Below are 26055 nucleotides of genomic sequence, written 5' to 3'. Positions count from 1 at the left end.
AGAAAAGAAACAGACTCTGTGTAATAGAGGTGCATGTAAATAATCACTGGCCTAATCCCCTTTGACAATGAAAGATATCCAACCGAAAAATGTTCACGTCTGTAACTCAACCTGAAATTTAAGCACAAGGAAGTCGTGTCAAAAGGGGACTTGGGTTCCCATAAAAGCCTCTCTACTTCCAGACCCTGGGCCCCCTAGCCAAAAAAACAGAGCAAACTTCCAGACATAACATCTGAGAAGTGCAGGCCTCACAAAGGGACTTGCTAACCTCTGCCTGAGAGACAACCACCAGGAAAACAAGCAGAGCAAAGGAAGCCTTCAAGCCCAGATGAAGTACCTGCCACGGAAGAGAGGCACGCTTTCCATCAGAGAGCTAGCAGGCTGTGGTACCTTATCCCACGAGGGCTGGCGAAAGCCCTCTCTGGGGAGTCATTCGAAACCAGACTGGACAAAGCCCTGGAGAAGATTCGTGGCTGGTGTCTGTTCTCCTCTGCTCCTGTGCAACAAGCCTGAAGTTGATGCGTGACAGAAGACTCTAGCTCCGTGTAGGAAGAGGAGCCCCTGGGCAATGAGAGGTGGATTAAATAACCTAACTGTGCTTTCAAGTCGCTTGCTCAACTACTTCTCTCCCACTAAGGATACACAGGTCCTACACGTGTGAGGTCCGCCAGCATTGCACGGGCAGGACGGAAGAATCCTCCTGAAAGAAGCAGGCATCAGCTGGGGAGTGGAGGGCACCTCCAATGGAGCAGGCACTCATCTCTGTGGGAGGATGCACGAGGTTAATGCCTCCTTTGCAGTCCATGATGATATTAAAGAAGAGAAGCAACAAGACCCCAATTGTGGGCTACTTTTAAGAGTGAAGGGCCAGGTCAGGACCTGGCTTCTGGTTTTTCACAAAGGGAGAGAAACCCTAAGATGGCATTGTCTTTTCCACGGCTAGCAGCTAGTCTGCTATATTCCCTGCCTCCACAAACCCTGCCTTGCCTGCCTGCACCTCAGCAGCTTCTCATGGACTGCCAGAGCATCACACTGCCAGAAACTCTGATCATCTTCTTCCAGCCATGAAGCGCCCGAGCGGGCACTTGCCAAGGGCGGATCAGAGGCCACCCTTGCAACAATGTCCCGTGCTCCAACAGAAAGAGCCCTTACGGGGACAACAGCCTGTTATTGCTCTAGAGGAATCCCAAACTTGAAAAAGAAGAGCTGTCTCCATAGCACACACAGAAATCTCCTCCAGCCTGGTCAAGCCATGTGACTAGGGACTGGCTGGGGATACGTGAACGCTGTAACTCAACAATCAGGCCTGTTCGAGAGCAGATAACTTGCTCGTCTTGGTTTCTCCCATTCTCTAGAATTGCATGGCCCCCTTTTAGCTCAAAACCCCTACCAAAGGCAGGGTGAACCACTGGCACGTCAGCTTGTGCTCCCATTGCTTCCATGCCCCTAACAGGTCCTGCCTGCGCTGCCTTCCGTCCGTAACGCTTGCACGCTGCACCCTCTGCCTGCACAGAAAGCAGTGACACCCTGAGGAAAGAAATATTAAGAGGAAAGTGTGGGGAAAACAGGCAGCAGGCTGCAGAGAGCAAAGCTGCTCAATTGCAGGACTTCACGGTTTCCCCCTCTTGCCGTGAATGGTGCTGGCTGCATTTCGTCTTTCTTTACCCAGAGCCTCCAGACACAAGACTCCACTGGTATTAAATTCCCACCGTGTGCGACAGTATCCCTCCCCTGGTACACTGGGGAGTTTCTCTTTGCTGGTTGGGAATTTTCCGATGAGATGGTTTCTCATCGGAAAATGCCGATACACTGAAATCAAAGCCCTTTGTGGGAACGTACCAGTTTCAGGGAATCTTTCATGGGAAAATTTTCTTCAAACCCAGGCTGGAGCTTTCTGCCTGAAAAGTGTGAGCAAGGGCGCTCCCCATCCAACATCCCCATCACCTGGCAGAGCTGGTGCCCCCCCCCGGGACGGGGACACTAACACCCCTAACACCCCTCTCTGTATTTTCTTCTCCCCATCGCCGCACTCCCAGGACTTCACACCATGAGGTTTGTGTCTCTGCAAAGTCACGAGACTTATTTTACCTCTTATAAATGCTGTAATCCTCAGGGATACAGACCCTTCAGCCCTGTGGGCAGGACATTATCTTCGGCCACGGGGAAGGGCAGATCTGGATGTGAAGCCATGCTTGCTGGCACGTGTCTCTTCCAGATCACTTGTCCATCGGCTTTTCTTGAGAAAAACCGGGCAGAACCTTGGGTTCACGCTGAAGCAGGGCTGGAAATGGGCCGAAATTTGGGAGGACTTCCCACCAGGGAGCCGAGCCCTGTCCTGCACAGAGCTCTAGCTCGCAGGGCAGTGTGGTGGCATGGTGGGGTTCACGAGTGTCCCCTAATCCACGGTGGTTTTCCCTTGTCCCTCGTGGGCTCTGCGATGGCTGAGACAACAGCACCATCTTGTGTCTCTGCTTGGCCTGGGGAAGAAAATTAAGGGACAGCCCCGAAGCTCCCTCTCGTGGCTTCTGCATCGAGCAGGTCACACCAGGAGCAGAAATATCTGCCAGGAGCAGATATTTCTCTGCACATCCCTTGACATGCAGGGTTGTGAGTAGGTGTGAAGGCAAAGCAGACCTTGCTGCTTGCTTGCTTGTTTCCCAAACCAAAGCATTTCAGAGAAACCACTCCTGGGCACGGCAGGACATGGCACGTTCGTGCCTCGTCTGCCTCCAACTCCATCCACAGCAGCTGGGGTCCACGCGAGGAGAAAGGTTTCTCCTCCGGGCAGGCAAGTCTGGATTTGATAGCTCAGACCTGCTGCCGCAGAGCATGGCGCATTATTTCAGGAGCTACCAGGTTTCCCTAAATTTGTTCTCCAAAAACCATCTGAAGGGCTGTGGTCCTTCAAAAGATGTTCAAAGCCAAGGGAGGTGTCTCCTTCTGTGACCTGCTGGTACAGTGCTGGGGCCCGTTAAGCACTAGCCTTACAGGCAAGATAACTTAAACTGACAACGAAGTTGGCAGTTCAAGGTTGTTTCAGGAGGATGCTTGCTGCAAGCATGCCGTTGGAACGTTGACAGTGGCTGCAAAGGCTTTCAGCACCTGCGGTTTCAAAGCCGGCCCTTTTAACCGAATTCGACACAGAGCTGGGGGGGATTTGCTCATATGAAGTTGTCCCTATTCTTTCCCAAGTGATTTCTTCCCCTACTGCAACCACTTTCTAATTTCACATTGTGACAAAATTGGGTCCTTCTGAAGTTTTCCTCCAGAATGATCCAGAGGGCTGACAGATTGCAAAACCTCTTAGTGCCGTCTTATCGGCCAGCGCTTGTACCACACTCCAGGCTAAATACAGCTGCTGCCGAGCAGAAACGATGAACTTTTTCTTAAGGACAATACGATCTACAGACCAAACGTAAGGAGCTTTTTAAAGGGCATTAGTAGCTTTAGATGCAGCTTTAGCTCCATCTTTGCCACCCGAGAAAGGTAATGACAGAAGTCCTGTTCCCTCACACTAATCTTATACCTGAATGTTTCAGGGTATCTGATCTGCATTCCTCTCTCTCTCTCTCTCACCCACGTATTTTTCCTCTCAAGCCATAATAAAGAAGTGAAGTTTTCAGTCCTGTTCCCCTCCTTCCCTCCGTGTGATCTCACTTTTTCATTCCTAACCATTGCGCTGTGCAACCGTCCTCAGTCCTTCTGTGTCCTCTGCCTCCCACAAGCACGGGGCCCTCGCCTACGCTGCTCTCCAACGTGACAGAGATACTTCGCCGAGGCTGCCAGCCAGGATCTTACCACGCTTGACTAGCGCAAGCTTAGCATTGCGAGTTAAGCCTGCCTTCCCATGTCCTTCGCCACGCACGCTGAACTTTCCAGGGAATATCGCGCCTGACGGCGTGCCAGCCTTGTTGTTCGCTATCGATGAGATAATGTCTCTTAAATCTGGATCCCTGACACGGGAGCGTTCAACCCCCTTTTGCTTGTGGCTGCATTCCAATTTCAGGACAGAAATGACCAGGAGAAATATGAGAGGTTAGTGACATTCTTGGCTTGGAAATCGTCAGCCTGTCGTGGAAAGGAATGTGATCAAAAAGAGACATCGCTGGTGTTTATTTCCAAGCCCTTGATGTGCGATGCACTTTAATACACGCTGTTCTAATGCAGCTTTTGGGCTTCAGGTGAACCTTGCCGAAGAGGGTGGAAAAGGTTATTTTTGTTGGCGGAGCATATTGGGTCAAGAACAGCCCTTTAAAAGGATCACAGTGCATCGTGCCTATTTATACCCTGGACGCCGTTCTCCTCAAGACAGGAGAGCCAAGGGATGGACAGGCCCTGTATCCTGCTTTTCTACGCAGGTGGTGGCAGGAACGTTGCCAAATGCCATTTTGAACGCCTGCCTCAAGGGACCGGGGGATTTTCAGACGCTCCATAGGGGCTGCTTTGGAGATGCACATGAATCTCAGATAAAGCTCTCGAAACAATGTGTTTGTGCTGAAGTGTGTTGAAAATGACAGCCATAAGCTAGTTTATTAGAATTCGCTTGTACGGACAAAAGCAAAAGCTTAATACAGCTTGATGGAGTGTACGGAGCCCGGAACAGACTTGGTTCAATAAAAGCACATTGCCTTCTGAGATAGTGATGAAGTACGCTGCTGGGAAGGCTCTTTAACAGTCAGTCACGCTGGGAAAGCTCTGGTCACTTCGTCTTCATCACTTTGTCACAAAAGGAGCAACAAGAAGCAATCTCCATCCTCTCAGAGTTATTCAATTGTTCCAACAGTCCTTTTTCTAGCGGAGCAACTTCCTCTCCCAAGGCCACATCCAGAGGGGCATGGGAGGTAATCTGTGTGAGAAATAAAGCGTGCTGTTTGCGTGCTGGTGTTTGCAGCGCGTGCACGCTGGAGACAAGGGAGGAATCCAAGAATTTTTATTGGCCTAATCAGACAAAAATGTTGACGAGATCCCTACCGGCACAGGAGCACGCTCCCGTCGCACAAACAAATTCCTCCAGTAGCCCCGACTGTATGGGCGGCAGATAGCATCAGAGCATCTGTCGAGAAGAGGAGATTACCGAGTGCTAATGCTCTAAAAGGCCTCAGTTCCCCCAGCGACTGCAAACACGAGCAAACTAGAGGATATGTTGCAGACAGACCATCCAGCAGCATTTTTGCAACAAACAAGTCACAAGCGCTATCAACCATCAGATGGAGGGCACTAGCTGTCAGCGGAGAGAAAGCTCAGCTCAGTTAGCTGCGTCAGGAGCAGGGCGTCCTGCCTCCTGTGCCAGCCAGGCACGGAAAGGATGAGCCATCAACCTGACAACCTGATCTTAAGTAATACAACTCAGCTTCCACGGCTCTTTCTCACCGTCCTATATTGCGATAGCTCCCGAGGCACCCAGAAGCGGCATCGATTCTCCAGGGGACACGGCTCACAGCCGCCCTTATGGCACTGTGCCCATCACCGCCTTGCAGCGATCAAGTGAAGCTATTAAATATCAAGTACTTCCCATGAAGCTGACATTTCTAATCCCCGCGCTGCCTTCCCTTTTCACACACTGGTGGCTGGGGCCTTTCCCCACTGCGAGGGGCTTTTTTCCCCCCCACTATTTCTCCAGCCTTATTGCTCCCTCCCACTCGCAGCTCAGAATTAAAAGACATAATAAAGAGCCCTTGAACCGGAGGGGGAGCGTCTGGTGGGGGAAGAAAAAAAAAAAAAAGCAGGTCCCTTGTTTGAGCCCGGGATTCATCTGCTTCTCCCCGCGGAGATAAAGAGGCCCTTTCACCCCAGCAACCAGAAGGTTGAAGCTGGATATGTGCTTACCAGCGCGGCCGTGGCTGGGAGCTGCCAGCCTGGGGTCTGACAGCAGTGACATTTCTACCTCAGATTAGACGGTACGGTGCAAAAACGCATTAGAGTTGCTGGGGAGACTGCCCCTTCATAAGGCTGCACGCTTGGGAGCGAGCCGCTGTAGCTATGAAACCGGACCATGGCGTGGCTTCAGCCCCTTTCTGCAGATTAAGGTTAATAAGAGCCTCCCCAGCCCGCCGTGCCCACCGCGCTCTCCCAGCAGAGAGCAGACCGGACGGAGGTGGGAGCCCAGCGCCTCTAATATCCCCACTGGTGAGCGCGCTGTGCCCCTGCTTTTGTTCTCCACTTCTGCCCAGTGATTTTCATTACAAATATCCTCTTATCATGCACGCATGGGGGGAGAGGGGAAGGGGACCAGGCCCACACAAAGAGAAAGAAAAGGCTGCTTGCTAGAAAACCAGTAATTACAGGGCTCGGGCTTTCCTTACGGAGGATTCATACGGATTCGACATGGCAGTGTTTCACACGTACGGCCCCTCTGGGGGCGAGCTCCTGTTTTGATTTCATTATAGGCAAGCTGGGCCGCCAGGGGAACTTTTGCCCCGAAATGAGTTCCCAAAAGGGGACAGTTGCACTTCTTTTATTATTTGCTTTGAAAGCAGTTTCGCTGCAGCTCCCAGAAGCCTCCGCGTTTGCTCGGCCGCACGATGGGAGAGCACAAATGCCATGAGTTGGCTTGTCATCGCAGCGCTGCTGCCGCCCTTAAGTATGGGAAACCTTCTTAGACGTGGTCACCGCCTATTTTAGCAAAATCCGTACGTGTTGACTCTACCCTTCAAACGTCTCCTAACCCCACGCGTGACTTGCGAAGGCTGTGCTTTCAAGGTGCTTATAAAGATAAGCAAATTCTCAGTTTGTCCTTTTACAAGGGAAGTAAAACATCACCCACCTATAAATGGATGTAAGGAAAGCCTTGCAGGACCAAAACTTGACCTTTTGTACTCACTTGCTATAGGTATTGCACGATTTTCTTCAGTTCAAGCTGAACTGGTTAGCACAGTACCCAGAGCTTTGCAGAGTTAGGATGTCTGCACAGCTCTGGGTCAGGTTACCAACCCCATTTTACAGCTGGGTGAAATGATGGCTCAGAACAACCAGGCCAAGTTCATGCTGAAGGTCCAAAAGAAGAGGAAACCAAACTGCCTCCTCCCTGCTCAAAGTGCGTGTTAGCAACAGACACCCCTCCTATTCGCTAACACATGCTTGTATATTGTACACAAATCTGAAACGGGGCCTGTTTGGGGTAATTTTACCCAATTCCTCTGGGGAATGTATCTTGGGGCCAGTTTTTCACCTTCCTTGGCGCTGTGCCAAGAACTCTGGGACATTTGTAGGACACCTCGCAGTGGCAGGACTGATGACGAGAGCCAGAAAACTCTGTAGGAAAGATGTTTCTGCCATTAGCGCATGCACTTTTAGGCAAGCTACCCCGATCCTTTGTGCTTTTATGATGTGCACAAGACAAGGACCAGCACATCAATCCACTCTGCAATCTCAGAAGTGAGGTACAATCATTTGATGACAAATACTATGAAATCTGCTGTCACGGACAGAGCCCCATAGTACTCCAAGTCACTCCCGTCCCTGAAAGCTCACAAACTCGGCATTTACCTGTGTACTTCTAGGTGCCTGGATCCATTATTCTTGGGCCAAATGTGAAGTGTGGAGTTGGACTGCAGCTTAGGTTTCAGGTAACCCCTATCTGCTACTAAAAATGAGTCCCAGGTTTATGGTTTGGCTCCTTGTAAAGGCAGGACCATTTGCAAAACTCAGACCCAAGCCCGGCATTTGGTTTCCAAACGTGCTGAATTTTGCTTTGGTTCTGTCTCTTAATTCCCATCGTCTTTTCTTTCTCTCCTTATTTACTTGTTAATTTCCATGGGTCTTAATTTCCTGCACCCCGAGCCCCGCTGAGACCAGCCTTTGCCTACATGGGATTGCACGCTACAGCCCTTCCCTCTTCAGGGAAAGGTCAGGAACGGAGGTTTAGTATGCCGAGAAGAAAGGCAGCAGCAGACAGACAGGGAGCACTCATAAAGATCTGGCTGTGAGCCTCTCTGAGAAAATGTCAGGTTGGGGAGGCTATAATAGCTTTAATCTGCAGTACAAGGGGATTAAAAGACTCGTTCTCACAGGACAAAAGAGAAAGGAGCGGAGCGGAAGGAGCGGAACAAGAGGAGAATGAAGGCTGCAAGGGGAGGAAGGGAGAAAGTTAAAGAGCTCAACTATAAAGAGCATCGGGATTTTAAGAGCTCCGTCTTCTAACGTAATAAATGTGAAGTGGCCTGCATGGAAAAGGGGCTTTAGCCAATGGCTTCGCTTTTGCTTTTTCACACTAAGCACACACACTTCAGCCTTCTTCAATCAAGGCAACTTGTTATGTTTGGCTTTGTTGATTTTCAGAGGCAAAGGAGTAGGAGGGGGAAACAGAAGGTTAATGAGGCTCTGCCAGATGCGACGCTCCAGAGAAGCGGTGGGCATTATATTTTTTAAACGGTGGTTTGTGGTCTTTGATCCTCACCCCTGCTGTCCCTCTTCCAGCACATCCCTCAAACCCTCCTTGTCCTCAAGGGCCATGGAAGAGCAAAGGGGCCTGGGAACAGGAAGGAAGTACGGCAAATTGCAGGACGCTCTCCTCAAGTACTGCTTGAGCAACCTTTTCAGCCGCTCAGCGAGCCCAGGAGATGAAGTGAGCGTAATTGAAAGGGTAAGGAAAGAAGGCGACTTTAAACACTTTTCAAAGGGGAAAAAACAACCCAATGCATCAATTGCAGGAGATGTAAGGGCCACCAAGCCACCAACACGGACGAGCGAGCTGCGCTCCAAAAGGGAAACCAGGTACTCAAAGCCAGCTTCTAGCATTGCTCGCCTACTGCAGGAAACAGAGTTTCTTAGGACTGGACGCTAACCTCGAATCAAGGCAGGACTGCCCCGCTAGATTAGCAGGGAGGTTTGGACATATTTACATTAGGACACTGCCAATGTTCTCCCTGAAGACAAGAGGTCTCTTCCCCCACCTGGAAGCAAGGACATACTTTAGCCTTCAAAAATCTTTGAAGAAATGGCAACATGGGAAGGTAAGGCAACCACCCAGGAGTCCTGTGTTTCCTCCCATTAACACACTCACCAGCCTAAGGCACTCTGAGAAGAGAGAAGCCGGTTTCTAGCAGTCCACTGGGTTAAACAGGACTGAACCACTTGCTCTGATCTTTTATGTTATCCACGCTCTCAGCTCAGCGGGAAAGATGCTCCAGGACACCACCAGGCAGTCAGATGTCTAAGGCAGGTTCTCTCGACTATTTTAGCAGCTCAGCATAGTGCCGGGGGCTGGCTAGTGCTCTCTGCACAAGTTGTACTCAGAGGGAAAAAAATAAGACTTTGTAACATAATAAGCAAGTTCCAGACAGGAATTAGAGTATAGCATATCCAGTGGAGACAGGGGGCTGGAGTGGCATTAAGGTAGGAAGAATATAATTACCTGAACTGGACTGCGGCCAGGATAATGGTATTAATTTATTTCAAGGCAGCCAGAAGTGCCAAAACCTGGATTTTACATTTAAATCCAGAAGATGGCAAATCACAGCATCCTGATTCCATTCTTCCAACTGTCGGCTGGAAGGAGAGATCTCCTGATAGGTTTTCACCCCTAATGCCTACCGCCTGTGGCCACAATGGGAAAGCTCACCCTCGGCTTCATTTGGGAAGCCCGATGCCACCCCAGCGCAAAGCCCTGTAGCTACCGATGCTCTGCTACAAGGCACACATCACTGAGGCAATGCCTGCACCTCGTGGTACAGACAAAACATCACCCCACTCCTCCTAACTCGCCCGCAGGCAATAAAGCCACGCTCAGTCACAAATACAGTCACAAGCAAGCTCTCTCGAGCGTAGCCCCTAGTTCGATCTGCTATTAATTACCCACTGTTCTGCAGAGATAAATGCTTAATCCTCTGGCTGTTGACACTGGAAATGGACCAATCTACCCTGGGGTGGATATTATACAGGGGAACTTGGCTTCAGCTACGATCCCCACATCATGTGCTGTACAAATGTTCACTGGCTTGTAGGTAATGGATTTCATAGGGTGTATGGGATCTTTCCATGGCAGAGCTAATCCAGAATAATACATGACTCAAGCATTCATTGTATCAGGTTTTTCTTCCTCCCTCTATTTTTTTTCTTCGACGTCATATTTCAAATTTCATGTGGAATTTCTCATTTTCATTCTCTATTTCCTTATAGCTTACCAGCTTTCCTCCTCCAGGACCGATATCACGGTGAACTTTCTAAGCAGCAGTGCCCCAGGGATGTGGAGATGGGTCTGCACAATCCCTGCTTCTCTCAATCTCTTTCACTTTCTTCCAGGAGAAAGGCCAAGGATCTCCACATCACTTCTCCGGTTTCACACTCACTGGAAAGCCTAAACCAAGAATTTCGCTTGTCAGGAAGAAGGAAGCCATGCTGATGCTACCAGAGATGGGAAAACTGCTCCTATTTCTGACCAAGCTGCTAAGAACTTTGGTCTTTCCCATGTCTGAGCAGTCCCACCGATGCCACTGTGTGCCAGGAGGGCAAACCACTGTCTCAGACCCACTGCCACCAGCCCTGCTGCCCTAGCCAGGCATTTCGGGACCCCTGGGGAGATGCCTGCTCCCCCCTTCCCACTCCCACCTGGGCTTTCTTGCCTCTCCTCTACCCGCTCTGCTCTTCCCTTCCCAAGGGCTGTCTCACAGGCCATTACTTGGCAAAGGTGAATTTTAAACCCAAACGCAGAAACAAGTTTGAAACAGAGTATTATTGTACACAGAGTCAGAACATAAGTCACAAGTACTTGGGAGCACCGGTTTGCCCCCCATTTAACAACAAAATAGGTTTTCAAGACGGCGCTCTTCTACACAGACTTCAACGGCTGCACCCACAAATAGCTGATACAAGGGCTTGAATACAGGAAATACAACAGGGAGTCAGTGCATGGTGGCACTCTTTTTTTCCCCCTGAAAACAGTCAAAAAAACAAGCTCTGGCTCAACACAACAACTACTATTTAGCTTACGGTGGTGCCTTGAAGCTCTGTACCACCACACTCTTGTGTTGTACATACACACGAGCAGCCCCTGTTTCCGGGGAGCTTGCAGTCTAACTAACCAATGGTGGGGGAAACTGAGGCAGGGAGAAATGAAATGCTTTCCTCGATGCCACATAGTCAGCGAGCGGTGGGCTGGAAGCAGATAGCATGTGTCCAGTAGGACCTAGAGGGCTGAGCACCCACCTGAACCATGTACTGCTCTATACCTAATATGACTTTTTCTTGAGATCAAATCTGGCCGCTCTCACCACCCTCCCTTTAGCAAGAGGTGGCTAGAGCCATCCGCACAAATTCCTGCAGAAAAAGGGAGCTTGCTGGGAGTACGACACACACAGAGCGAGTTTAAAGTTTTTCTGTTGGCCTTGTTTGTTTTACCAAAGCAGTATTTCTAGTCTTAGCCCAACAGAAATAAACTTTCAGCCCACCTGAAAGCACAAGTTTGCCTTTGTCACTGTTGTACTCAATTTAATCTGAAAATTGTAGTGAGGCAAAGAACTGGTGTTAGAAAAAAGTTGAACTTTTTCTTGGATTTTGTATTCCTTAACAAGAAGATACAGAGAGGAGCTACTTGTTCCTATACTGCTCCTGGGCAGCTTCACCTTGGCTGTGGGAATGGACTAAGCTGTGGGAATGGACTAAGATCTATGAAGGAGAGAATGGGAGTTTGAAGCCTAGCCAGGAAGAGTATGAGAAAGGGCTCTGGCAACCCTGGTTTCTGTTTTCCTTGCTCTACGAAAAGAAAGGGGGTTCTAGTGATTAAAACAAAGATCTTGCAATCCAAACTGCTGGGGTTTGTTGCCAACTCTGCTGCTGACTTCAGAGCGTATGCAAGTAAACCTACTTCATCTCTCTCTGCCCCAGCTTCTCCCACGTAAACTCAGAAGAGATGTTGCTGCTTCGCCACATGAGCAAGTCTGTGAAACGCAGGCTTCGAGGCCCCTGCCTGAAAGGTGCAGAGGACACACAGACCAAGCAGTTCTCTGGTACAACCACAAATCATTGTTGCACTGTCCCAGAAAAGCACCGGCTTTCAAGCTATGCTCCTTGGAGCCTGCCAGCAGAAATCACAAATTATTTCCATCAGGAGGATTGAATATTGTGTCATTTGCATAATTTCAGAGATCAGGGTTAACGGCAGGGATGCTAGGGCCTCCTGGCAAAGGAGAAATGTAAGCTCGTCCTTCCAATGCCACATTCAGTGTCTGTAAGGACTGTGCTAGACTTTTGCCCTCATGTGGAGCTGGCAGTGCACAGTTTGCAGTACATCTCTGAATGATCCTTTTCAGCAAACAGTCTCTTAGTGATATCACTAATCAATAGCAGACTATAATCTTGGAGCTCCAAGCCCATAAAATTAATAAGGAAGCAATAGCAAGCAAGCACACCAAGAGCGTCTGGGAAGATACCAAGCACAACAGGGCTATGCTACATCATCCCTGGCTGATGGCTCCTTCTCCTACTGCCTTCTCCCACTCCTCAAGACAGCTGATATAGTAAATGGAAATCGTAGAAAAAGAAGGGAAACAGGAGCATGGCAGTGAAGGAGAGGGTGAAGTGGGTGCTCCAAACAGATATTGTGCTTAAGGATTTATAGGAGTCCTGCTTCTCAACCTGCTGCTTAGCCATTTGGGATTATCCCATATGGAGCATTCTCCAACCCTTTGCCTCATCTACTCCTAAGCTACTTAACGCACATGCTCCCTCCTTTTCCAAGCAGGTGGTAAGTCTACCATCTCAAAAGCGTCACTGCTGAGAAACGGCTCTGATAAGCGATGCAAAACTGCTCTGCTTCATTACATTGGATTCTGCCTAGTCTTGGGATGTCCTTGGAGCTCCCTAAAAACATACTTGCTGGCAGCAAGCTAATGCTTCCCTGTATTTTCACACAATACACGCACACAAACAACAGAAGCATAAAGAAGCACACACCACCGTGTGTCCACTATTAAGCAGGTGCCTCTGGAAAGAGCAGCATCTCTGTTTTCAGTAGTACGCGTGTTGGAGTTACACGACATTCTCTCCAAAAATGCCACAGAGCATCCAGCTCCAAGAAACAGCAGGCTACATGAATCGCACCGTTTGGTACTGTAACACGGAAACTAGCCACGATCCTGCATGCTTCCCTCTTGCGAAGTCTCCTCTTCTAAGCACTTTAATCTGTAGAGAACACGAGGAGCAGCGTCCCCTTGATCAGCAAAGTCCAGCACTGGTCGGTTCATATTTCTCCCAGGAAATACACCAAAACGGGTCACCAAACCAGTCTACTGGTGCATATTCTCCATGTCCCTATTCTCCGTGTCCATTTGCCCTGTCACAAACCTGACAGCTGGGCAGCATAAGCTTGCAAAACCACTCAAGTCTTGGATGACCCGGAAAAGCAGGTGCCAAATTGACATGCCATTCTGTGCTGGGTGGCACTGGACATCATGACCTGACAAGCTTTCTAGAGCCCTCTGCACACAGCTGTTGCAATAGCAGTCACAGTAAACCAAACCACGGTGACATAGCAATCAACAACAGAGCTAAGGTGGTGCTCTCAAGCCCATCGCTGTGGTCTAACACGCTGGCTGTCCGTGACACACGTCCAGTATTCCTCCTGGGCTCAGATGTGCTCACTCCTCTTCCAGAGCTTGCTGTGACAAACACTTTTGTGTGGGAGCTGATTTACTTGCTGTGTGTGACATGTGGGTCAGCTCCTTTTCTCCTGTGCCTTCCAGGTGACAGCCTCTGGGACTAAAACGTGACTCAGCAGGCAAAATTCACAGTAATCCTGAAGCCCAGCTAAGCTACTATTCCTCTTTAGCCTGGGGACAGTTCTCTTTTCCAGGACCACAGCCTACCCTGCTTGCATCCTGCTGTTCAGGCAGCAGAATATGCCAGAACGAGACCATATCAGAGCAGTGGCAGCAGGAGGCCCCTTATCTTTGTCCCTAAGGCAGGACAGCAGCTTTGATTTCTGCACTGCTTTCAACCTCCCAGTTACCTCCCAGGCAGTGGGGATGGGTGCCTGACGCTGACTTCAGGGCTATCAACACATCTCCACGCTCCACTCTCTCCCCATCTTCCTTCTGGTAAAATGGATGGTGCAGTGTAGGCACAGGGCAGGCTGCTTAGAGAGCAGGGACAGCATTTGGTCCTCCCTTTACCTTTCCTGGAGAAGCATCTATCAACAAGTTACCACCACATCAAGTCTCTGCATGCCAAGGCCAGGTGGAGCCTGAGGCCACAAAAGCAAACCTTATGTGCTGTCTGCCTTTAGATGTTAGAGATGTTCAGAAATGTGGGGCAAGACAACAGGGTTTGTGGGCAGCCTGCATATCCTTCTTGGACTGTCCAGCTCAGCAGAGGTCAGGCATCTTCATTCCAGGCTCTCCATCAGGTCAGCAATGGAACAGATGCTACACAGCAGAAAAGCATCTTCAGCCCCTGCCACTGGATTTAATCCGTCACCCAGCCAAAACAGAGAAGCCTGGAAGCAGCCGCATTTAGCACTGGCTAGAAAAATTCTTTACAAGAAGCTCCCAGACATGTTCAGTAAACACTGAAAATCAAATCATCTCATGCCTGTGGCTGCTTCTCTCCTCCACTGCTGGCTACACCAGCCCTGGTTAATGTGCTGAAATGCCTGCTTTGTCCAGGCCACTAGAGGCAGACGACGCGACAGCTGCGGTCTCAAGCTCATCGCTGGAGCCCTTCAGAACCAAGAACTCCAGCAGAATGTCCAAGAGGCAGAAAACCAGGTGCCTGAAATGGAGAGAAGACAAAGCTTAGGCTGGTCAGGGCACAGCAGAGCTGGGAGATTGGCTCCAGACACGCAGAAGCCAAAGCTCACACAAGGAAGAAGTATTCTGACAGCCATCAGGGGAAAGACAAAAGATCTCGTACCCTAGAAGAAATCTTTCAAGGGATGGTTCAGGTTTTTTTCCACCCCCCAAACCAGTGGGTGTTTGAAGGTGCTGAGCAGCACAGAAAACACAAATGCATCTCCTGGAGCGAGGTGGCACCTGCATTTCTCTGCACTTAATCACAAAAGCATTGCTTTCCAAATGCACAGTGATGGGTATCCAGAAAAACACTATCTACACAAATATGCAGCTCCCTAAACTCCTCTAAAAACAACAAACTAAACCAAGATTCATCTTTTTTCCTCTGACAGTCCCCTGACATCCACGAACTAAGCAGGCCCAACAACATAATTAACAAGACTGGCTCAATGATCACCAGCCAGACCGAGGTCCTAGACATGCACCTTCATAATAAGCCAGCCAGATGCCCTTTGATAGTATAAGCCTATGATAATTAGCCAGGTAAGTTCTGTGCCAAGAAGCTGGCAGTGTGAATCTCACGGCGAAGCCCTGACAGTAACTTACAGGCCCCACAGCAAAGGCTATCAGGGTAATGAGACTATAGTCCATGTACCTGTTTATCACAGGGCGGCCCAGGGACTCCAGTACCAGGTTCCAGCTCATCCGACATTTACTGGTTCCAAGGATTTCTTGGATCACATCTGTCAACATCAGAGAGAAAGCTTTAGGAACTGCATCTTTCCACAGTAGTAACACAGCGTCACGTCTTCTGCTGGTCGGTACTAAATCAAAGTTTGTGACGGTGCTCTGAGCTTGAGGCATCTCATTCCCAACATTACCATGACTGAAAACAGCCAGGGACAGGACTGAATGCTAGAAAAGCATTCCAGCCTGGAAGGGCATATACTGGTAGTGCTTTTTCATCCCCAAAGGAGAGTAAGGGCCCCTTACACTGCAGCAAGGAGTTAAAAGTTCAGACTGCACTCACATGGATTTCAGACTGCACTCACATGGATTAGGCAGCAGCTGCTTTAATGCCAAAGGTCCCCGTGTCAAACTTCAAGAGAGGGAAATCCAGTGCAGCTGGGCTCATGATTTCAGTCCAGTGGAAAAGCCACTTTTCAGAGGGAGAAGCCAAAGGCTTTGCCTTACGACTCTACTCAGCAATGGTACCCTTTGGCAACAGGTGGAAGCACAGCGTGGCGCTGGCTTTCCTGAACCCTACCTCGTCCGAGTTGGCTCAGCGGGAACTGCACCACCAGCACTAAGCACAGAGTATATGGCCGCTCTGCTTCTGGGTATCACCAAGACACACGTCCTTTCTCTCTGAGCTGTGCTGCTCCTCAAATGGTTATGCAAACTATCTAGAACTGGGAAGCTGTGGTTTTTGCTTGCAGGAAACCATTCAAACCTCAAAGGTCATGAACATTTCCCGCTGCCTTGGCATGAGCAGGCTCCATCTCTGTGTTTAACCACATTTCCAAAGATGTCAAGGCACTGGAGGGTTCCCCAGCCACCCGTACCGCTCCTTTCTCAAAGGCAGCTAATGTGTCCCTGGGGCACACTTACAAGGCAAGATGCCCATCAGGCTCTGAAGGGCCTGCTCTGCTGCTGCTTTCTTCTGTTCCTCTGTCCTGGCTGGTTTAGGCACTGCTGGCAAAACTCCTCCAGGCCAGATGGATTCCTGTAGCAACTGGAGGTACTGGACCCAACGCTGGGTGCAGGTCAGGTTAACCACCTGGACTTCCAGCCACCTGTGGGCACAGGGAGAGAGAGAATAAGGTCAGGAAAAGTCAGGAAAAGGCTTGGTACCAACTCAGAAGCTTTCCTCCAATCAGAGGCCCCGGAGAGAAATATCACCTTGCTGCGTTAAGTTAACATGCAGCTTCCAAGTCTATACATTAAACATTTTCACAAGTATTAATTAGGTGAGTTTCCCCCTGCACCGGAAGTATGTATATGATACCCATCTCATAGACAGAAACACTAATGCAAAGTCACAGTGGAAAAGCAAAAGCCAGGAAAACCTCCATCGCCCTGCTGCCTGCAGGAAACCAAATAAATAACTGGTCCCCAAAGGGAGCATGGCTAAGGGATCTGACTGGCCTTAACCTCCTAAGTTATGTCCATGAACAAGCAGATGACAGAGCTGAGACGGCTAGGAGAAGCACCAGAATTGGTGTTTTAACTCAAAAACAACTGCTGTGACTGACTGGAAGGACATGAGCATGGTCTGGCAACCTCTGCTCCTCTCGTCAGTCCTTCTGCTACCTAGAGTCAAGGGTGTCTCACCTGGAGACCAAAACACATGCTCCCAGGATGGCAAGGCACAAATATCCTGCTGCTCCCCTGCTGTCCGACCCTGCTCCATCCACTGGTGGCAGGCAATGAAATCATTGCCGCTCCCATCCAAAACCCCAAGCTGCACAGCTATTAAATGGAAAGTTAGGTACCTGCCAACAAAACTGCTGGTCAACCCTCCAGCTAGGCCAAGACTGTGCCCTTTATACGGTAACAACCTGCAAATCCCGAGGCCACGGGAATGCCGCTCCACATAAGGGCTCAGAGATGTTCGCAGCCTGCACGCGGGAGATGTGTCCACACCACCCAAGTGCTGGCCAGGGAAAGTTTCTAAATCAATCATGCAGACCCTATTTCCCAGACGTGAAGTCACTTCCCCGTGTAATAGCAAAAGCCACAGCCGTCAGTCAAAACTCGCCAGTGCTTAAAATCATTCTTCCTGGAATAAGGAGGGGTCAGCAGAAAAATCCCTGACACCACAGAGGCCAACAGGAGCGTCCCCATCGATTTAGCAAGACCGGGACTCGGTGGTACGGCACCAACGGCAGTGGCCCGCTGACGCTGTCCTCATCAGTGGGAAGCTCCAGAGCAAAGAGGGGAGCGTCAGTATGGGCTTGGGGTAGGGAAAAGGCTCGCTATTTCACCAGTACTTCAAGAGTCCCGGAGGAGAGGAGTCCACAAGCAGGGCCAGGAGACCCGTTCCTCTTGGCAGCTGGCGTTCGTGCTTGCAATTCCGTCACCACTACGCCCCGGCAGCTCATAGTACATCCAAGAGCATGGCCCTGCCAAGGCAAACTTTATTTAACCTGCGCTCTGCCAGACTGTCTGCATTCTTTTCAGGCGAGGCATTCGGGCCAAGGGCGTCCTTCCCCACGCAACCAGGACAACTCGAGTGGAGAGCTGGGAACAGCAACACCTAAAGGTGCCCGGGGGCAAAGGAACGGCAGGTAGCCATCATCGGGGCCAGGGCTGCAACATGATGCTCCCTTCTTCAGCACGAAACGAGGTGCCAAGCTACAGGTTTTGAAGGATGGACACCTAGGAAATGCCAGCTGCAAAAGCAAACACCATTAAAAAAAAACCTGAAAAAGCACCTTGGTGCAGCAGTAAGGCCTGTTATGTTTCAGAGCAAGGTCTAACTGGAGCATGGGCAATGCTCCCGGTGATCCCAGTAATGGCACTGGAAATGAGGAGACACGGATGTGGTAGGTTGACCCTGGCTGGATGCCACGTGCCCACCAAAGCTGTTCTATCACTTCCCCCGCCTCAGCTGGATGGGGAGAGAAAATATAACAAAGGGCTCATGGGTCAAGATAAGGATAGGAGAGATCACTCAACCAATTACCGTCACGGGCAAAACAGACTCAACTTGGGGAAAAACCCACTTAATTTATTGCCAATCAACCAGAGTAGGGTAATGAGAAATAAAACCAAATCTCAAAACACCTTCCCTCCACCCCTCCCTTCTTCCTGGGCACAATTTCACTCCCGGATTCTGTACCTACCCCCGCAGCAGCGCAGGGGGACAGGGAATGGCGGTTACAGTCAGTTCATCACATGTTGCCTCTGCCACTTCATCCTCTTCAGGGGAAGGACTCATCACACTCTTCCCCTGCTCCAGCGTGGGATCCCTCCCACAGGAGACAGTCCTCCACGAACTTCTCCAATGTCGGTCCTTCCCACGGGCTGCAGTTCTTCACGAACTGCTCCAGCATGGGTCCCTTCCATGGCATGCAGTCCTTCAGGAGCACACTGCTCCAACGTGGGTCCCCCACGGGGTCACAAGTCCTGCCAGAAAACTTCCTCTGTAAGCTCCTCTCTCCACAGATCCGCAGGTCCTGCCAGGAGCCTGCTCCAGCGCGGGCTTCCTACGGGGTCACAGCCTCCTTTGGATACTCACCTGCTCTGGTGTGGGGTCCTCCCCGGGCTGCAGGTGGAGATCTGCTCCACCGTGGACCTCCCTGGGCTGCAGGGGGACAGCCTGCCTCACTGTGGTCTTCCCCACAGGCTGCAGGGGAATGTCCGCTCCGGCACCTGGAACACCTCCTGCCCCTCCTTCTGCACTGACCTTGGTGTCTGCAGGGTTGTTTCTCTTACACGTTCTCGCTCCTCTCTCCAGCTGCCGTTTCTGTGCCTGCTGCAACTTTTTTTCCTTCTTAAATATGTTACCACAGAGGCACTACCACTATTGCTGATTGGCTTGGCCTTGGCCAGCAGCAGGTCTGTCTCAGAGCCGGCTGGCATTGGCTCTGTCGGACACAGAGGAAGCTTCCAGCAGCTTCTCACAGAAACCAGCCCTGTAGCCAGCGCCCCCCGCCCCCCCCCCCCGCCCCGCTACCAAAACCTTGCCACACAAATGCAATACAACAGCCTTTATGCTCAGCCTCACCAGGGACCTCAAGTACTGTTGCTGCTACAAGATAGTGCCAGAAATCCAAAGCGTAGCTTCTACCTGTCTTAGAGGACAAAATGTCACAGCACAGTCTTGCCTGGGAAAAGGCCGCGTTTGAAATACAATTGCTTAACAGGGTTTTTATCTCCAGCTATCAGCAGAGTTTAACACCGTGGATCATGTTAAACCCTCCAGCCATCCCCAACCAAATTAAAGTGTTAAACTGTGGCTCCTCCAGGGGCAAGAGTTTTCATTAACATGGTTCTTCATTAACATGTTTTCTTATACAACCTGCTTTCCTAATTGAGAAAACATTTGACAAGCAACAGAAGTTCAGAGACTTGGGGACAGACCTGCAAACAGTACAACCCTGCATCTAGGGAGATCAGAATGAACATTGACTTGAAATTCATCTCAGCAATAGTCACTTACCATCCTTTAAAAGGTTGCAGAAAGCAAACAACAAGCTTTCTTTTTCTTAGGAATGTTCCTAAAATAGCAAAAAATCAAGCAAATAGTGGGCAGAGTGAAAGCTGAACTTAGAGAAGACAGCATGCGTTTCCAGACAGCTCAAGAGCGGACTGAGAACTGACGAATGCTGGAAGGCCCCGTACAAACAACTTACCATTTCTAGCTCATTTATTTCCACAAAACCACCAGAACTAGGCAATGAGGCCTAGAAGTAACACCTATAAATCTGGTCACATGTGCACACACTGCGATTATGCAAGCGCTTACAGGTCTTAGTTCCCACAGCTGCAAAACACCATAGATGGTTTTTTTACTTAGTCTGGCAGCTCACTGCCTTCCGCTTTGGACAGCAAGGGGCAGGATCTGAGAACGGCTCCATCAGTTTTGCCCCACCTGCGCCGATGTGTGCTACAGTTTCATGCAAGCTCCTGAGAAGAGGCCAACTCGCCCCATCGCATGGTGCTCAGACAGCAGGGTACTCACTGCTAGGAAAGGGGAAAGAGGCACCCAAACCCACAAAGTATACAAAAAAAAAAAAAGAAAAAGAAAAAGAAGAAACTAGACAGGAGAGGGAACAAGAAAGAAGGAAGAGAAACCAAAGCTGGGTGCAAATGGAAGGAAGACTAAAGTCACTGTGCTCTGAGGTCCCTTTCACCCATCTATTAGCGTGTGGACCCATTCCAAAAGCACTGGGAAGAGAGGAACTGTCAAGACTGGTCCATCTGGCTCAGCATCCTCCCTGGGAGAGCACCTGATGCTCTCAGACACTTCGAAAGAACATATCAAAACAGACTAACCTGCCACAAAGAGTTTTCCTTCCTGCTCTCAACCTGAACCCGTTAAAAGTCACCACCAATGCCCGCTTTGGGGGGATTCACACTGCATTTGCAGAACACACACAGGGGCATGCACGAGCAACAGTTATTAAATGGTGAGAAGCAAAGTAACTCCTCAGTTCTCACGACTGTAGTTGCACCTCAGGGAGGGTCACGCCAAGCTCTGTTGAAAGATCCTACCTGAGCAAAACCCAGGTTTCTATGGCAAATTGACCTTTCCATCAGGCAGACTTGTTGCACCAGGATCAGGATTAACAACTCACACTTCTCACACAGGAACTCCAAATATGTGCTGGTCCAAAGCTGACCTTCGCCAGCAGATCACAGATGATTTTTCGTACTATTAAAGGTCTAAACATTTGAGACCCATGTGCCACATCAAAAGCACCCACACGCCTGCTCCCAGGTAGAAATAAATCCAGCAAGAAATACAAATAGACCTATCTTTTTTTTTTTTTTTTTGGATGGCTGATGAGTTACTATTTCCGTTCTGCTATTTCGTGAAGAAATAGCCTTAATAAGAAAGAAAGAAAAACAAACCCATCACCAAACCATCTCCTTACACTTCAGTTGAAACCAGAAATAGATAGCAAGTGACCTCCTGGGCTCAGACGTTCAAAATGCTTTGATAATGCCCAGTGCAAAGAGACAGACTGCAAAAGCTATGAAGTCCTGGACATTAGTCTGAAGGTGCATAACTTGCCCATGTTGTAAGGGTCCTCTGTTTGAAATAGCTGCTGATGGAGGAATGAAACGGCTGCTAAAAAAGAGCTGATTTAATGCCATGGCTTAAGCTGGAACTCCAAGGTCAGCTGAAGGGACTCATTAAGATAGGAATGGGCAGAAATGCCCTGGGAATGAGAAACAAGGCCTGGGGGGTACATACCTCGGCCCTCCTCCGGCACCTAGCAGCAACAAGGGCTGCTAAGATGAACAGCCTATGGTAAAGACAGACTAAGAGTTAGGAACAGGCAAAACAGAGTGTACGAACTTGGTTTTACCTGGCTCCTGCGAGCTGGATGCACTCACTTAAGTGGACTACCCGGGGGGTTCACCTGCAGATAGAGAGAGCTCAACTCAGCAAGTAAAGGTTGGACAGATTGGATTTGCTTAGTCTGGAAAAGAAAGACGGGCCGAGAATGGACAAAAAGATCTTGTACTCTCCAAATTTACAAATGGCTGCTGGAAGCTGGTAAACCTCTGCTTTTCTCATCCATCAAGGTTAGGGTAAGAATTCCTAAGTTCACTTGAGCCAAGGAATGGTTAAGTTAACTATGCTGACTGTAATTCAAATCTGCAGCAATAGCAATTGTGATTCCCCCAAAACTGGGGATTTTAACGATTTAGAGAAACACACACTGGAGGCCATGTTAGGAAGAAGACAAAGATGAGAAAGCCTCTACTAGTCTGCTTTGGCTGTATAAATACAAATAGATCTATAAATATACATGAGCTGTGCATAACAGTAGCAAGTCCAGCTCAGCATCTACTCCTTTCCACCCCAGAACAAGGCCTCCATTTCCCTGAGGTCAGTTAACACAGCATGGTTAACCAGAAGCTCAAAAAAGGCCTGGGAGACCAAGGCAGTGAAAAAGATTTAAGAAAAAGACAACATCTGGAAACGCGCAAGGCATTCAAGCATCTGACTCATGAAATCAAGAAAGGCTGGTACTTAAATCACCAGACCATCCCTCCCTTCCCAGTACTTGTCCCCCAGATTCCTCCCTAAATTGTGCCTCAAACCACAAGAATACCCTTAACTCAAGGGCTCAGAAAGAGCAACATTTCAATGCTTTGACTGTAAAACATTTCTGAGCAAAGCTTGTAAAACTGAAGAAACAGCTGCAGCGGGCACAGTTAGAAGAATGGAAAAACACAAATGGAGAGCTTTCGCCCCCAGGCTCGGCTTTTAGCACCTGCTACTTGAGCCCATGTCCACCTTCTCCACACAGCCGCCAGCAGAAACACGTGCAGCCGACTGCTGGCATGCTCGGCTCAAACACCTTCAAAGCAAACCCACGCTTGTTCAGGCCATCAGTAAACCCTTCGCAGAGGAAGGAAACAGGAAAGAAAAGAAAAGAAAAAAAAGCCCTCCATAAATCAAAGAATACAAAGCATCCTGAGCCCTTTTAAACTTCTGGCCAAACACACACATGCAAAAAGTAAACTATCCTTCTCGCCTTACTGGAAACGTTCCTCTCCTGCTGCCCTATAAAAAGTTTACAGTTGTATATGCTATGAACGATACGTCCTGTACCCCTGCCCGAGCACACGGTAATGAAGTGTTTGACCAGTGAGGCAGTGGTCCTGTGGCCGAGTGCCTTCCCCGCGAACAGAGTGTCTTGCCAGCCTCGCACCTCCCAAGCACAGTTCCTCTGAGGGCAGCTGCGCCGAAGGAAGCAAGAAACAAATCAAGCTACAAGGAGTTCACGCTGGTAGCATTTCCATCTGACATGATTAGACTTACCCACGCCAGTGCCTTGCCAGCGTAGGACAGTGGGATTTTTCTACCTGCTTGACCCACGCAGTGAGAGGTGGAGCTGGGAGAAGCCCTGTGAGAAGTGGGTATGCAGGACTTTTTTGCTGTGGGGCAGAGGAGGAAAAACAGATCATCCCCGACTGCCTGTAGGCATGAAACAACACTTTGGTGTTGGGATTTGGGGCACTGCTCTCTGCCGCTTTATGTACTGCTCCCTCCAAAACACACCTGCCGCAAAAAGAAACTGTGTAAACACACGGGGCTCCAATTCCAATGTTTTCTCCCACCGGTGAATTAACCTAGCTGCTCTGTTTTTGGCTTTTCTCAAGTTAGATCTCCCCGAGACGCCGTGGGGCTCAGGAAAGGGGGAGAAAGCTACGTGATTAAGAAAAAAATCATCCTCAAACCCCCTTGATTTTTAACAAAGCATCCCGGCTTTCGATAACATCTTCATCAAGTATTTATTGAGCCAATTAAGCTCTCAGCGGTGCCCCAGGGAGAGGCCAGGCTGTCTCAGCCAGGTCCTGCTCAGAGCAGATTGCTTCATTAGCCCACTTCAGAATCAAAATACAGAAAAACACCATTAACCCTTCACAAGGCAGGGAAAACTAAAGCCAACGAGGAGACATTTCCTCTCAGTCCTTTTCTTCTTTGCCTGTTCTATTTGAAATAGGAAGTTGGGTTTTTTAATTTATTTCAAAATCCAGGAAAAAAGTTGGCATGTATCTAATTGCTGAAACAGAATCGAAAGAAAAAAAGAGAGATGCAGTTAAAATAATGTTGCAATTGTTATCAAAGCACAGAGCGCTTGCTTCATTCTAGTGGCTGTTTTTGGAAGAATGCTGCTTCCAGAAAGGAAAAAAAATAATTGTTTGGGACAGAGATTCAAAGCCAGATCCAAAATTTCCAGGTGCTTGGAGACAACTGAACCAAGGCCCATTTCCAAGCTGATTTTTATTTACTTTACATACACACACAAAGACACACACAGTCCCGAAGATTGCTTTTGCTGACATACCATAGGCCTGTGATTTCTACCGCTCCTTGCAGCTACAGTACAAATAGCCAAATCCAGAGATGAGGCAGCTTGTTTCTGCCAGCAAAAATCAGAGGTGCTGCCCAAGCCCGGAGTGGTAAGCTACCTGCCAGCTACAAAGCCAAAGGAAAGTGGGCGCAACCACACCGGGAAACAGCTTTAGCACAAACCTTCCTGGCTTCTCCTAGCACCTGAAGAGCACGAGTCAACCCTTGGCTTTAATGTCTTTTTCAGAGATACCACAGGGAAGGAACGGGGAGGCTCTGCAGCAAATGCCTGCCCACGCACAGCCACGTCCCACCCCAGGATAGCCCCTATGCTGGGTGACACATGTACAGCCCAGCTTTGTGCTGACCCCCGGTGCAACCCGGCACCGCGATGAGGTCTAGCTCACCGTTTTGGCTGTCGCACATGGACCCTGCGGGGCTCCAGACAGCCAGGGCTGGGCAGAATTGCTTGCCCATGGGCAGCGTGTTCCAAGCACGCCTGGGGTTGCAGGTGCTTGGCTGCCCAAGTGGGCAGGTTTACTCAGGGACATTTAAGAGGGTCAGGCAACACTACATGCCGGTGGCACTTTCAAGTCAAGAGGATCAAGGAGGCTGCCAAGGGTCTTTGTTTTCGCCAGTCCTGTTGGCACAGAGATCAAGGAAGAAAGAAGCGAAAAACCAAAAAAACCCCAAACCCACCCAGCAAGCAACTCCCTGAAGCTATGAGCTCCTTGACCCACAGCAGCAGTTGCACAAGTGCCCGCGACACCTGGCCTGGAATCGACAGACTCCGGCACACAGCCCTGAAGCCAAGATGACAGCAAGAAGGTGAGGGCAGCCTGGGGTTGCGCACGGGGGTAACTCCCAGTAACAGCCCACCCGAACCCATCTTGTGCAATGGTCGGGCACCGTGCCACATCCCTGCCGAAGGAAGGATGGGAGACGTGCCGCGAGAGCAAGCTGCAGCACCCTTTGGACTGGCACAGATGTCCAGACTGCCGAAGGGACCCCTGGCTTGGCTGCAAGGACCCTTGGCCATCCCAGTAAGGACCTTTATCAATCACAGGCCATGGATATCGGTCCGAGAAGTTCTCACTTGGTAGGTCTGGAAACTGAGTGAGCCCTCGGTGGCAGGGCTAATGAAACCAGCCACACTGCTGAACAACCCCTCAACACACACAACGAAGCAGGGATGGAGTGGGACACAAAACCTGACAGCATGGAAAGCCAGGAAAGGACAGAGGGGAGGCCACGTCAATGCGACAGTCACCCTGGAGACGGGAGGCCCTGTTGCTGATGGTGGTTTTTACCTCTGCAGGGAGTGACCTCCATAGCAGCCAGCTCCATAGCAGACTGCTTCAGGGGCCAAGGAGACACATCCTGCTCCCCCCAGCCTTGCATCTCCCGACAAATGTGCACTGAATGCGCAGGACAGCATTGGAAAGGACAAAATCTGGAATAAACCACAGCCCTGCAGGCTCCAGTTGCCTGCACAGGCTGCAGCCCTGCTCGTGTCAACCGCATCCTCCCTGTACCCACCCTGGAATGTGGCATCAGCTTCCTCCACGTGCCATAGCCATATCTTGCCCAGATCATTTCCATAGGCAAGCAGGGCCGCCGGCATCGAGTCATTTGCTCTTCACACCGCAACCTAGCCAAACTGTTTATCCAAACCCTAGCTGACTGAAACCTCCTGCCAAAATCTAGGCTGCAACAAAGAATTCGGATGCTCCAGACCTACTGCTGATAGGATGAAGGCTATTATGCCTCTGTGGCCTTGCCCAGCTC

At 49.8% G+C, this 26055-nt stretch overlaps 1 protein-coding gene across 8 annotated transcripts in view; it reads right to left on the bottom strand.

Annotated features, from left to right (window-relative positions):
* SNX19 (sorting nexin 19) overlaps positions 1-26055 on the bottom strand; it is a 49961-nt gene that overhangs the window by 11235 nt on the left and 12671 nt on the right. For 2 of the 8 annotated variants that reach the window (XR_007506158.1, XR_007506161.1), the window contains exons 9-11: positions 16335-16519; positions 15379-15466; positions 10122-10294 (exon numbers count right to left, since the gene is read on the bottom strand). Coding sequence is in view for 3 of the 8 variants with exons in the window: in XM_049801577.1 (XP_049657534.1) it covers positions 14568-14703; positions 15379-15466; positions 16335-16519 (409 nt within the window). In the remaining 5 variants the exon portion in view is untranslated. Of the gene's footprint in view, positions 1-10121; positions 10295-10650; positions 14704-15378; positions 15467-16334; positions 16520-26055 lie in introns of those variants that run through there. The other 6 variants (XM_049801577.1, XM_049801578.1, XR_007506160.1 and 3 more) reach the window with 4 other exon arrangements.

This window comes from Accipiter gentilis, chromosome 5 (assembly GCF_929443795.1).
Source record: "Accipiter gentilis chromosome 5, bAccGen1.1, whole genome shotgun sequence".
NCBI lineage: Eukaryota > Metazoa > Chordata > Aves > Accipitriformes > Accipitridae > Astur > Astur gentilis.
The sequence above is the reverse complement of the archived record's forward strand: the minus strand, read 5'-3'. Positions and strand labels throughout refer to the sequence as shown.